The sequence below is a fragment of the Protopterus annectens genome, chromosome 11.part0 (assembly GCF_019279795.1).
Source record: "Protopterus annectens isolate FY-2018-M chromosome 11.part0, PAN1.0, whole genome shotgun sequence".
NCBI lineage: Eukaryota > Metazoa > Chordata > Ceratodontiformes > Protopteridae > Protopterus > Protopterus annectens.
Genome location: NC_056745.1, coordinates 1,157,356,763 through 1,157,371,638, shown reverse-complemented (window position 1 = coordinate 1,157,371,638; position 14,876 = coordinate 1,157,356,763). Strand labels below are relative to the sequence as shown.

The 14,876-nt window shown below is 43.3% G+C and overlaps 1 protein-coding gene across 2 annotated transcripts in view; it reads right to left on the bottom strand.

Annotated features, from left to right (window-relative positions):
• The window catches only part of LOC122815755 (26S proteasome regulatory subunit 7-like), a 435,881-nt gene that overhangs the window by 356,072 nt on the left and 64,933 nt on the right, over positions 1–14,876 (bottom strand). For both annotated transcript variants that reach the window (XM_044088518.1, XM_044088517.1), the window contains exon 2: positions 13,711–13,748. In XM_044088518.1, the coding sequence (XP_043944453.1) occupies positions 13,711–13,748 (38 nt within the window). The remainder of the gene's footprint in view (positions 1–13,710; positions 13,749–14,876) is intronic.

Sequence of the window (14,876 nt, the reverse complement as noted above, 5' to 3'; positions counted from 1 at the left end):
CGCATAGTTAGGAGTTTCGATTATGGCTCCTAGTTTGCAGTCATCTGCAAACTTCATTAGCCAAAGACCTTCTGTGTTAGTCTGTACTTCTGAGAAGTAGATACCAAACAGGAGAGGACCCAGGAATGAACCCTGTGGTACTCCACTTGTCAGTGGTCTGAAGTCGGATTTGGAGTCTGCTACTTTCACAGTGTGGGTTCTGTCAGTGAGCCAGTTGGCAACCCAACTTGAGACATATGGATGTATGCCTAGTTTAGTGAGTTTATCTATAATTCCAGAGTGGGGGGGGGGGTGATGTCAAAAGCCTTGGTGAGATCTAGACAGGCTGTGTGAACCAGCTTACCCTCATCTACGGCTTTGGTGACTGCTTCAAAGAAGTCTATCAGGTTTAGGAGACATGATCTGCCTTTTACAAACCCAAACTGGGTGGGGTCCAAAGTTTGGAGATGATCAATGTCACCGTTTCTAAGTTCCATGATGATATGTTCCATAGCCTTGCAGAGCAAGCTTGTCAAGCTAATGGGGTGGTAGTTCCCAGGGTCAGTGGTGGCTCCCCCTTTGTGGAGTGGGATAACCATCGCTGTGCACCATTCAGTGGCCACAAAGCCTGAGGTGAGGCTATGATTGAACATGGTACTTAGGAGGGGTGCCAGTGCGTTCTGTAGTTCGTGTAGAACGCAGGCTGGGATGTTGTCAGGACCCATGGATGCTGTGTTCTTGGCTTTGTAGAGTGTGGTTTTTACGTGTGCAGCCGTGATTACAGGGACTTTGTATTCTACTGGTATAGAGATGGGCCCTTTAGGGGGTGAGAGGGGAGTAACATTAGCACTAAACCTATCTGCCAGGATGTTGGCAATATCAGTTGGTTCTGTATATTTAGTGCCACTGTGCTGTAACTCTGAGCAGATGAGTGTTGCCACTGAGATTCTTATCATAGGTATAGAAAGCTTTGTGGTTGTCTTTAGAATCAGTGGCGATATTGTTTTCGTAACTAGCTTTGGAGGATTTTATGAGGGATCTCAGCTTTTTTACTAAGGCTGACCAGGGAGTTCCTCCAATCATGGGATTTTACTCTTGTTTGCAACAGTTTCTTTCTTCTGTTGTAGAGTTTGTTTATGGCAGGGGACCACCAGACTGGCTTCCTTTTTTGGAAGACAGCATCTTGGTTCTGTTAGGGACTGCATGATCCATGCACTCGTGTAAGTGCTTATAAAGTGCATTTCTGTAGGATTCAGCAGTTGTACCTCCATTGTCCATCTGCATGGGTGTCAGGAAGTGTGCCACTTCTGTCTTAAGAAGCGTGAAGTTGGCTTTGGAAAAATTTTTTACTGTGGTTTCCCTAATGGGGGTGGGGGTGGAATGTGGATGTCTAGGGTGATTAGCTTGTGGTCGGATCTGAACAATGAGGAATTCACCTCTGGTGTGGAACACTGGTTGCCCATATTGGTAATGACCAGGTCTAGGATATTGTGCCCCTGGTGGGGGTGTGGATAAGTTGATCCAAGGCATTGGAATTTATGAATTCCAGAAAACGTTGAGCAAAAGAGTTGGTACATGAGTAGTTTTCCCAATTAATGGTGGGGTAGTTAAAACTGCCCATTATTAGGGTGTTAGGCTGTACCCTAACATTTTCCAGTGTATCAAGAAATGAAGAGAGGGAATCCTGGGGAATGGTGTGGGATCTGAAGCAAGCTACAATTTGGATTGCAGTCTTGCCCAGAGTTAGTTACACTTGGATAATCTCGGATGCATTAAGCTGATCAACTAGCCTGGAGGTGTGGATATCCTTAATGAATATGGACATGCCTCGGCCTTTAGTGTTTCGGTCCAGGTTAGGTGGCCGAAAGGTGTGGTATGAATTATAACCTGATAATGCAGGGGTCCTCTCTGGAGCCTTGAACCAGGTCTCTGTCACTGCACAGATATCAATGTTCTCCATTTTATGGAGTGCCTCAAGTGAGTGCATTTTGAGGTTTAGACTCTTCTAGCATTGAGTAGCATTACCCTCAGATTTTGCTCGCTTGTACCTGCTATGATGGTGAGTTTGTCACACTACAGGGGTGGCAAGAGCCTTAGCCAGTATCTGGAATCCCAAAGGTGACAGGTGCAGGCCATCTCTGGCAAAACATCGTGGTCTGTCGATCATGTCATCCCAGGCAGACAGATACTGGATCCCCTTAGAATGATACAAGGAGCTTAGCCAACATTTAAAGTCAATCATTTTGTCTTTGTGCTGTGGTATTCTGGATGATGGCAGGATGCTACTCAGGGCTAAGGTCATACCTGACTGGGCTACAAGATCGGACTTCAATGCAGATTTTCTTTTTGAGAGAGTAGTGAAGATTTTTCCATACAACAGCAGAGTTGTAATAAAAGTATGGAACAGGTATAAGAAGCTGTAAGAAATGTAAGGAATGCCGTTAATAAAGGGCATGGGATTCAGAAATAGCCAGGGTTGCAAGCACAAATGTTGAAGGCACAAAGACATGTGATTCATAAGAAGGAGAGAGTTGAACTCAAAAGTGCTAGAATAACAAGGTCATGATAGACTGGTGTACCTTGAAACTTAAGAAAACTCAGAATATTAGATTTTGAAATGGTTACTAAAGACAAAAAATGTAGCTATAATGTGTATACAAAAGGTGGAGAGACCATTATGTAACATTACAGATCAAAGACCAGGGACGGTTTCTGAGAAACCCACATACATTATGAGAAACTATTTTTTCTTCTAGAAGAAAAATACCCCCTCAAGAGATTTCCTGGAAGCAGACTCCCATTTAATCAAAAGCAAAACCGACTGTCCCACACTCAACCAAACTGCATTAGTAAATCACTCACTTGTCTGGAAGAAAAACACCCTCTTCAAGAGACTCACTGGCAGCAGACTCCCATTTAACCAAAAGCAAAACTCACTGTATGTGTGCTGAAAAAAGAAGTTATGTCTAACCACAACATTCCATCTGTGTTGTTGATCTTCGTTAATTCATTACTGATGGGTTATCGGTTCAGTCCTCGGAACCTAGCCGCCCATATATCAAGCTCGCGTCAGCCAAAAATTCAAAGTCAAGGTTCTACCCAGAATGCTCTGCTCCCTGTTACCCCAGATCGAGTTTGCAAATTGATAGACAAAAGTAGAGGCTACCTCTGGTCATAACAGACCTACAATACAGGAGTATACAAGATCAACCAGGAACCTCTAGAGGGGGACGGAGGGTGGGGAGTAATGAATGAACAAAGATCAACAATACAGACGGAACATTGTGGCAAGACATAACTTCTTTATGTGATGTTGTTAATCTTCATTCATTCCTTACTGATGGGACAGAGTCCCCAGCTACCTGTATCCCTGGGTGGCCCTTATGGAAGGACATTCCTGAGCACCATGGAGCCAAAAGAAGCTCTACCTCTGGAGGCCAAATCCAATTTGTAATGAAGAATAAAGATATGAGGTTTGGCCCAAGTCGCAGCTGAGCAAACATCATTGAGGGAAGCCTTAGCATGGAAAGCTGCTGAAGTTGCCATAGACCTTGTAGAATGTGCTTTCACTCTGTGAAGCAAAGTGACATTGTTTTTGTTGTAGATAAAGGTAATACAATTCCTCAATCATGATGCCAATGTAACTTGAGACAGGATGACCTAGTCTTGGTCCAGAAAAGGCCAGAAAAAGTTGGTCTGATTTACGGGTAGATTTAGTTCTGTCCAGGTAGAATCGTATTTGCCTATGAACATCCAGGGAGTGCAGGCAATACTCTCCCTTATTAGAATAATTAGGAAAAAAATACTGGAAGGTCAACAGGCTGGTTGATAGACAGCTCTGACACCACTTTTGGTAAAAAGGAAGAATAAGTTCTCAGTGATACCCTATCCTTATGGAAGATAAGATAGGGAACGTTTGATGCATAAGGGCTTGAAGTTCTGAGAAGCGTCTGGACGATATGACTGCAATCAGAAACAAAGTTTTCCACAATAGGTATTTTAAAATCACATGAAGACGCAGGTTCAAAGGGGAGAGCTGTTGGGGCTTGCAGGAACAAGGCCAACTCCCAAGGTTGTACTGATTCTCTAAAGGGAGGTTTTAGGTGAAGAACCACCTTCAAGAAAGTTTCACAGAGTTTATGTGACATGAGCGAAGAATCCTGAAAACCAATGTGGAAATCTGAAATGGCAGCTAAATGCACAGGAATAGTAGAGGCAGACACCCCAAAGTGGAAAAGATGTGATAAGTAATCCAAAATCACCGAAACTGGGGCTGACAAGGGGTCTAACTGTTTATTCGCTGCCCATAGAGAAAACCTTTTCCATTTACTGAGATAGATAGTCTGGTGGACAATTTATGAGATGCAATAAGAATACTGCACACCGGGGATGAGAGGTTTTCCTGCCTGGCAATCACTGGAAGTGGAGAAACCAAGCTGTCAGTTTCAGGGTTGTTAGATTGGGGTGAGTGAGACCCCGCAGATGGGAGATCAAAGTTGGGGATGGATTGAGGATCCATGATCGAGCTAGCAGGTGAGGTCAGAGGAGGGGGAACCAGACTTGTCGAGGCCAATATGGAGCAATGAGGATCGCTTTGCTTTTCAACTGCTGTGCTTTCTTCAGAAATTGGGAGATGAGGGGAAGAGGAGGATAAGCATAAAAGTAGACGCGAGGGCCAAGCGTGGACTAGAGCATCTCTCGGTGACTGTCCCCAAGGGGGAATCAGGGCAAAATAGTTGCTGCACTTGTAGTTGGTTGGGGAGGTGAATAGGTCACAGCAAGGCTGGCCCTAGCGGTTGAAAATATTTCACCACTCGTGAGGTTGTAGGATGCACCTGTTCAACTTGTCCGCTATCGAGTTGGAGCTTCCGGGAATGTGCATTGCAACTAGAACCGCTATCATCTACTGCCATATTCTTAAGGCCTCTCGGCATAACGGATAAGATCTGGTGCCCCCTTACCTGTTGAAGTACCAAACCACTGACATGCTGTCTGATTGGACCGCAATAGTCCCTGATGGAAGGACAGAATGGAATGTTTGCAATGCCAGTAGCACTGTCATCAGTTCCAGGACACTGACATGCAAAAGGGCCTCTTGTCTCCGACCAGGTGCCTTGGACTGAGTTTCCCTGACATAGCACCCCCCCCCCCATCAGGGAGGCATCCATGGTCACCATGGCTTTCGGCTGATGGGGACTGAAGGGGCGAGACCACTGTTGGGGATTTCGAGATGTCCACCAGAGTAAATCTTGCTTGCATCTCTGAGTTACATTTATCTGAAAGGACAAAGGATGTTGTAGCGGGTACCACTGAGTGAGAAGTAACCACTGAAGGAGTCTCATGAGGAATCTGGCTAAAGGAACATTAGTGATAGAGGCCGTCAATGACCCCAAGAGTTGGAGTATGGACCGAGCAGAAGATTTGTGGTGACAGAGCAGTGGCTGAACCTGTTGCCTTATTCTGTGAAGTCTGTGGTCCGGGAGAGATGCTGTGAAATTTCTCGTGTCCAACAGTACCCCGATGAATTCTAATGACTGTGCTGGGGTCGTATTGGACATCTCCCAGTTTATAGTGATTCCCAGGCATTGTGCTGTGAGGAAAGTGTAGTGTAGGGCTTCTTCCAGTAGACGCTTGGTGGGGGCAGCGAGGAGCCAGTCGTCTAGATATGGAAACGCCTGGAATCCTTGAAGTCGCAGGTGAGCTTTAAACACAGTCATGCATTTGGTGAACACTTTGGGGGCTTTAGAGAGACCGCAGGGCAGTGGTTGAAATTGGTAGTGACTGGCTCCTATGCAGAGCGGTGGTTTCTCCTTGAGCGTTTGTCCATTTTTATGTGGTAATACGCATCTTGAAGATCTACAGAGAACATCCAATCATCTTTCAAAAGAAGAAGCATAAACTGAACTGTGACCATCTGGAATTTCTCTGTTTTTACAAATTTGTTCAGTGTGCTGAGATCCAGAATTGGTCTCCAGTCCCCTGTCTTTTTTGGCACTAAAAAGAACCTTGAGTAAAAACCGGATCCTATCTGGTCTGGGGGTACCGTTTGGATGACTTTTTTTGTAGCAGCTTTTGAATTTCATGTGCTGCGCTTTCCGTTTGACTGGGTGGAATTGTCAGGTAATTCTCTGGATGAGGTTGGACAAAGATGGAAGGGGATGCCATAGCCTCTGTATATTATCCATTGTACCCAAGATTCGGTGGTTATGTTTCGCCAGGTAATGGGGTACAAGGAAAAATGACCCTCGAATGCTTCCAGAGGTGAGCAATCGGGCAACGCTTAAGGAGCGCTGATAGGGATGGCCAGAGACAGAATCTCTGGAATCCCGGTTTCGTGGACCTCCTCTGCCCCAAAAGGGGCGTGTTCAATTAGAGCTTCCCCCTCTGCCTCTAGGGGAGAACTCGGCACGTGCGTCACGGAAACAGCCCTGTGATTTCCTGTGCCACATCTTCCCGCTCCTCTGATTTCTGGAGTAAAATCGTTGAGGAGTAGTGTGTCTGACACCAATGGCAGATAGGGTCTTGCCGTCTTGTTCGCATCCTGCCAGCATATCTTTAACTTTAGGGCCAAGCAAAGAAGTGGCCTCGATGGGGGTGTTCATAAAGGAAGCCTTAAACGAGTTCGCAAAGTCACAAAGGCGCATCCAGGCATGTCGTCTGGTGACTAGACCTGTGCCTGCTGCTCTAGCCACTCCTCCCGTTGCATGTGAAATAAGACACATGGAAGAATTGGATATGGATTCTAGGGTGGCTATTTGAGAAGCTACGTTGTCACGAACCTCATCAGGAACAGCTCCTGCCAGGATTTGAGAGAATTGGTTGATAAGATCTCTCAGGAGCCTCGTAAAGTGTGCCAAATAGTTCAAAGACCTTATGGCGAAGGTCGATGAAGTAAACACACGCTTCCCTGGTCTATCACCCTGGATTCCTTGTTGGGCAGATGGACAGTTTGGCTCTCTTCTGCCAAGTCTTTCTTGGTTGCAGCCACTGCCACCATGGCATCTACTTGAAGACCTCTTGACCAATGGGGATGCTCAGCTGGGGGAGATGAGAACTTGTCAGGGCTTCACGGTATAGCTTCCAGGGTGTCAGGAGCCTTCCATGCGCACTGGACGATGAGCTGGACATGCTCATCGGCCGGCGGGGGTAACCCAGGAGGTAGGGGGCTGGGCACAAAAGGCCTGCAGGAATACGGATTCCTCTGAGGAAGGATTAGAGGACTTCCAGTCGTCCCTCTAAGGATCGAGGATGTCACCAAAGGACACCTCATTAGAGGGTGACCGTGGGGACCCTTCCCCATCATCAAAGTCCGTATATTCTGTCAAAGACTCCTCAGTGGAGTCCATGTGCCTCCTCTTCCGTGGAAGGTTCTGGCAAAGACTGCAAAGAAGAGGTCTTCTGAGGGGGAGAAACCTGAGGCCCTTGTGCCCGGTGGTTGTGGCTTGTGAGTTGCGGCACAGAGGGGGGAGAGGACTCAGACATGTGGGGTTTGCCAGTGGAGGCAAATGCCCTCTCCATGGCCTGGAAGGCCGGCCTGCCCAAAGAGAGATGGGAGCCCAGAACAGAGCACGACTACCTCAGAACCGGGGTCACATCCTGGTCCGACGAGCTGATCCCCAGACCAGGAGTCTCAAGAGGACTGTGAAGCATAAGAGATGGAGGATTCCTGCCATGGAAAAAAATCGGCATGGAACCAAGAATGCCCTCCCCCACAGCACAGCCACTAGCCTGAGAAGAGCCCGATGCCCAGTGCACCGAGGGCCACAAGGACGACTCCAGCTCCAAACTGCGATCCACTACTGGAGTCGGAGGGAGGCCGCTGTTGGAGAAATGGGCTTCAATACTTGGGTGGTAGTCGGAGGAGGAGTGTACGTTGGAGTTTTTAGGAAAAATATGCTCACCTGAAGGAGGGAATGTAGGTTTAGAAATGCCCCTGACCACAAGCAACTGGTCAACAAGCCGCAACACATCTTGTTCAGAGAGGCTCCTGGTCGACCTCATAGAGAAACCAGAAGGTGATTCTGGCCTTTCTAGAAAAGGGCTATATTGGCTACCAACAAACGGATCCAAAGAAAGAGAGTACTTGGTCCTTGCTAATTTGAGTGGTCCAGAGCACGGAACCGAGGATGTCTGCACCGAGGAAAATGGTGTTGAAGTAGTCTGCGCCAATGAAGGCAGCGCCATAGAAATCAAAGGTGTCTGCACCATAAGGGCAAGTGTCTGCACCGATGGGTACGGTACAGTCGAGGAAGGTGTCTACTCTGGTAACAATGACTGTGCCGAAAATGTCTGCACCATGGAAGACAGTATCATCAGACTCGGGGCCAAAGGGGATTGCACCAACGGTGCCGAAGGAGACTGTACCGGCAGGGACGGTGCCGGTAAGGGCTGCGACAGAACTGAACTGTCGGAGCCATAAGTGTCTGCACTGAGAACTCCGGTGCCGGTGTCGATAAGGAGGACATGGCTGGAGCAAGAATCAACTGGGGCGGTGCCATGCCTGGAGCCGAAAGGGTCACAGGTGGCAGCACCGGAGTAGCAATTTTCACTTTCTTATGAGTCGACTCCCTGAGATCTCCAGAGGGAGATGAAGTGAGCAACCTCTATGAGGAAGAGGAAGAATGCCTCTTACAGGGTTTATAGCAGGAGGGAGGGGTGAGCCCTCCGACCCAGAGATAGCCTCACAGTAAGGAGATTTGAGGAGGCATTTCAGGATTAACTTGTTCTTTCTCTCGTTAATAGTCCTGGTTAAAAATTTTCTACAAATCCCACATGGGGGATCCACAGTAAGGTGAGAGACATTCAAACAATAGACACATAAGTCATGGCCATCGGAAAGCGGTAACTTACGGCCGCAGTGCTTACACAGTTTAAAACCAACATTACTTTTCTTGTCTGACATAATGGATGTGGAGAAGAACGACAGTACCAAGAATACGAAAGGCTACCCAGAAGTGTAAGAAGAGAAAGAAAGAAGGAAGGATTACCAACGACGGTAATGAAGAATTACCTCAAAGGTAAGAAAAAGGGTAATAAAGGGAAAGAGACTAAAGGGAGAGAGTCTTAAAAATATGAGAAGGTAAGAGAATAATAAATGTAACTGATTCAAAAATTATTGACTTAGCTGAGAGAGAGTGGCTTGACACGGCTGTACAGCAACGCGGCAAACGAGATCTGAGGTAACAGGGAGCAGAACATTCTGGGTAGGACCTTGGTTCGAGAGTTTTTGGCTGACAGAAGCTTGATATATGGCTGGCTCAGTTCCGAGGATGGAACCGATAATCCATCAGTAAGGAATGAACTAAGATTAACATCATATTATATTTTTCCCTTAGCCATAACTACAGGAACCAGTAACAGTTGCAGCACATCACTGTGACACTCCCTTGTACTTTAGACACTGATAGGCCATTCTAACAACATACATGCCCCAACCTCCCCACTCATCCTGTACTTTATTACTTACCTCTTCTACTCTATATTAACTTTATCTGTCTTGCATAACAGTAGCTTGGCCAGAATAAACATACAACACAAACTAAAAGCAAGTCCACGTCAAAGCAACTATTACTGCTTAGCTATAACAATTTTAAAGGCAAAAAGAGCACTGTAACTTCACTCAGATAGTTTTTTTTTTGGCTTCTTTCCACTGTTTCGGTGTAGCCCTGCTATGCTCTGGCTCACTCCACTCCCCTACCCTACCCCCATTCCCACTTACCACCAATAAACCTAAACTTATTGTTAACTACAAACCACACTCCTCAACCAATTAACCAGTTAGGTCTGTCTCTCTTAAACACACCCCACCTCCTACACCTATCTCAGCAGCACTATTAACCCCCTAAAGACAAACACATACTTAAAAACTTTACAAATATATTATTCAATTCTACAAAAGCAAGCAAAATGATATCCTTACAGACCACCTTAGTCACCCTACTAGTATTAACCACCACATACCACTGCACCTCCTATCTCAAACAACAAATAATCCACTACCCCTCACCTACTAATCCCCATCCTATTATTCACCTACCACAACAACCAATACATCATTATATTGTCACACCTCTGTAACACAAACTCTACAGAACTAGTCACCATTATATATGCCCAGACACACAAAATACAACACCTACTGTGCAGAATATATAGACAATCATCAAAATCCCCCCACCTTCCCTACTTAAATTAATATAACTGAAATGAAGTGCCCCCATACTACATAACAAACACCTCCCTCAACACCCAATATTCCCAATATCACCAACCTATCCAAAAACTCTTAAAACCTCATCATAATGAGTCTTAGAAGCATACTGAATAAAATCCATGATTTTCACACAGCCCTTACATTACACTCTCCTGATTTAGTTATACTAAATGAGACCTGGCTCAAAGCAGATAAAAAACACATAAATCCTTCCATCAGACTACAACATCATCAGACGGGACAGAGTACAAAAATGTCATAATGTACAAAAACTCATTAAGAGTAATCCAATTACATGATACACCCCCAAAATCCTCCAATTCAGAGATAATATTCTCTTGTCTGGAACTCAACCACCCAAAAAAAACATCACAATGATTGCCATCTATATTCCCACCAGGTAATAACCAGTCGAAGATTGAAAACCTTCTCTACTTGGTAGCTTTTACATTCACTGAGGAGACTGTCACTATGGGAGATTTCAACTTTGACTGGTACACTTGCTCATCAGAAAACCCATCCAACTTTATTAACTTATATGGATTTCCCAAAAGATATCCTGCACAACCACAGCAGAAAAAAATGGGAAGCAAACCTTACTTGACTGGGCCCTAACAAATAAGCCTAATCTCTGCACAAACTCTACCTGTCTCCTAGACAGTCTAAGCAATCAGCTGCCCAACTACCTAATACATCAACGGACCAATACCCCCCCCCCCAAAAAAAAAAAATACTGTATACAAACACAGTAGAAATAAAATAAACTTATGTCCAGAACTCTTCAAATCCCTTCTGGAAAAACATAACTGGTCCCCACTTAAACAACTCCCCTTAGACTCAACAGCAGAATTCTTTAAGCAGATATTTCTCAACATCCTAAATACTCTTGTTCCCCTAAGAAAGATGAGTACAAAATCTAAACACCTCCCATGGCTACAGTGAAAAATATTAACTCCACCCCACTAACAATCCCCCCAGGACCCCCAATGAACCCCAACTCATTTACATTCAAAGCAGTAAATACTAGAACCATCAGAGAACTTCTAAGCAAGCTAAAACCCATATCCCTTCAAGCTGACCAACTCCCCAATAAATACCTAAAAATTGCAGCAATCACATATCCCAATACCATTGTAATTAATTGTTTCATCCTCGAACAGTATGGCCCCAAACTATGGAAAACTTCATATATTATCCCATTACATAAAGGCAAACCCTCAAATGACCTTTCCAATTACTATACTCCCCCCAGCCAAAATCCTTGAGAAATGTATAAATAAATAAACAGCTCCTAGACTATTTACTAAACAACAACCTCCTAAGACAAGACACAGCTTTTGACGAAAGCACAGCAATACAACAGCATTAATTAGCTTCACCAATACCATCAATCAACTTAGAAACGGTGGTCGATTCGTCTGAGCCATCCTCCTTGACATGTCAAAAGCATTTGACACAGTATCACACCAAAGTAATCAAACTAGCCTCTCTAAAGCTATCCCAACCAGCCCAAACGTGGTTCCATTGCTACCTTACTGACCACCAACAAGCAGTCAAGTGGTCAAACACACTCTCCCCCTACTTCCTGCCCACATAAATGTCCCACAATGGGCTATCCTCGGTCCATTACTCTTCTCTACATTCCACTAACAAACCATGCACTGCTACAAATAAGGCTACAATTATTCAATATGCAGATGATTCCTCCCGCATATGTTCAGCCCGTACCCTCTCCAAACTCCTTGAAACAACAAACTGCATTTCTAAACGTCAAGAAATCTCTCTCAAACTATCAACTAATACTCAAACCAAATAAAACAAAGCTTATAATCTTTACAAAAAACTCATATCAAGGAATTCAACCACCATTTGCTATCTAATCAATTACCAAACTAGTAGCCGTAGAGCACACAAAACTTCTAGAAGTCACAACTGATAACTCACACATTTGGCTGCAACCAATAAACTATCCCTCACCAATACCACCAGGCAAGCCATAGCCACAACACACCTTTTCTCTACCCTCTTGTATGCCTCGCCCATTACTTACAAATCTTAGAAAATCAGAATTAACCAAACTAGTGGGCTGTTAACAAAATAGCTAGATTTGATCTTTTTTCCTCCAAAACACCTTTACTGAATTATCACTTGTGACACATGCAAATTTACATTCATAAAAAAGTAATCAAACTACATTAACATAACAAACCTTACAAACTCCACCAGAACAAATTTGGAACCATAAAAAGACCAACGAACCACTTCCAAAACAGAGAATTCTTTAATGGTTAAGCACTTTTATTCATAAATGAACTTCATCAGAACAAGCGTCTTGAACAAACCTTATACTTCACATATATTGCTATATATCATACAACCTATGCAATAATGCATAAATTATTCAATTCCTCCTTTTTTAAAGAAACATCTTTATTAAACCATCACTTACTACACAGGCAATCATACATTTATAGCTCGATTCAATCTTAAATCTTCCCAATAAAACCAATCACTGTACTGCCCTATGACAGCTAAACTGGATTGAACTTTCCCACCTACTGTACACAAACAACTAACCATTGCCCACTCAATTATATCTCAACAATGTTTTTTTTTTTTTCTGATGCATTGTATGTGGAGCTTTCCCCTCAGGCCTCCGCTGAAAATGGGCCCCTGATCCAGTCGGACATTCCTGGAAACAAATGTTAAATAAATAAACAAATATATGAAGCAGAGTTGGAATGGGAGAGAAAGGTAAATACAATAAAGGATTTCCTAAGCAAGTTCCATTAAAATTTTGAACTAGGATCAGGGGGGGAACTGCTTGATGCAAGAAGTTAAGAGGATGAGGTGAAAACAATAACAAAGGAGTTAAACGGAGTAGCCCCCCAAACATGTCACAAAGTGAGGCAACTTACAGTTTTTTGCAGTAGTTTTTGGAAACGCCTCTTAAAATATTTTACACAGTCCCACTCTTTAGAATGTACCAGACTGCTGCACCCATTTGTTGAGAATATGTATAAAATCCATTAAATCAATATCACATCTTCTGGGAATGTCCTTTATTAGAACAGCTGCGAAGAACACAGAACATGTAGAATGTTATTTGGCCTGGAAACGCTGTAATCACAGCCCAGAAAGTGAAAAAGAAAGGAGCCACCAACACATGAAGACAACAAACAAATTATTAAAGTCATAAAAGATATGGAACGCAAATAATTAAACATTAGTCATCAAATATAAAGATATAATAAAAAATGCTGAAATTAATTCTTTAACTAAAATAGCTAATAAAAATGAGTTAGATAAAATTTTCAAAATTACAGCAGCTGTTAAGGCAAGGTTTGAAGCTTGTTGGGCATGAAATTTATCCTGCTTTTTTTTTACAATTTACCCCACTATACAACACTGCTTTTGTATAATGACAAAAAATATTTTTCCCCTACCTTAAAATTTACCTCATTATTTAAAATACATTAAAATATACATAAGAAAATTAACCTGATGTGTCTACTTACATAGGTTTTCAGCAGAGCAATATCACCCTCATCCAGGGCTACAAATAAAAGAGGATAAAAATGTAAGCATTTAAAACAGACAGTGTGATCATAATTATAAAACATCTTAAACCACCAAACCTAAATACAGCAACATGACTACATAGTAGTGCAGCTGTGGACAGTTTCATGCACGTATTTCAATGTTTACATTGCTTTTAGCCTAAAACATAAAACTCAAAATTTTTTGAAATCAGGCTGAATGTTGCAGAGATATCAAATAATGATTATGAACTGAATGTGCAGCTTTATCTGTTTTGTCATGAACAGGCGGACAGGTTAAACTTTCAGAGCACGAAAGGATGCCCACAACCCAAACACATCTAGAGACATTTAAGGAAGTACTGTGGACCGCCGCCTGCACATCTGTGTGCTGCATCCCCCCCCCCCCTCCATAAACAAGTTTATTCAGTCGTGGTAAACACCAAGACATAATTAACCAACCTCTGTTGAGGTCAACATCCAAATATATAAATGCATTTACACTACACACTGCATGCTATGAAATTAACAATCAAGTATCCCTTCTTAATCATAAACTAAGACAGACTCAAGAAAAAACACAATATACAACTGTGGCAGCCAACTGGTCAACCTGGGAAGGGTGAAAAAAAAAGAAAAAGGGATATTTAAACACTTCTACAGTCAGTTTTCAGGCAATGCTTTGTCATTCAAACCTATACATTGCAGCCATAGGAAGGATTTACTTGCATACCACTGTCACAGCTAAAATGTCTTCTGCCAGAAATAAACCTTGAAGTAATTTATACAACTATTTAACAGCATCGGGCTTTTTTCCAGCTTCCAATAATTTTCGTAACCAGTATAGTCTAGTAAGCACACTTACCACAACAGTAAATGCTCTAACAGATCACCCTTGCAGTACCCTAAGCTATATGGATTGTTCCCCAACTTTCAAAGCTTAAGGGTACCTTCAACATGCTTTGTCAAGAGCTTGAGGAACTCCAACAAAAAGACAGTTAAACAGAAAAAGGGTTTCCTGAAAAAAAGGAAAAACCCAGGATCTCAAAAAAAAACCTACAGAAATATAAAACAAGGGTTTCCTCCCCCCTAAAAACAAAAAAACAAAGGGTTATCAAAATGTCATAGAAAAATTTTAAAAGTTT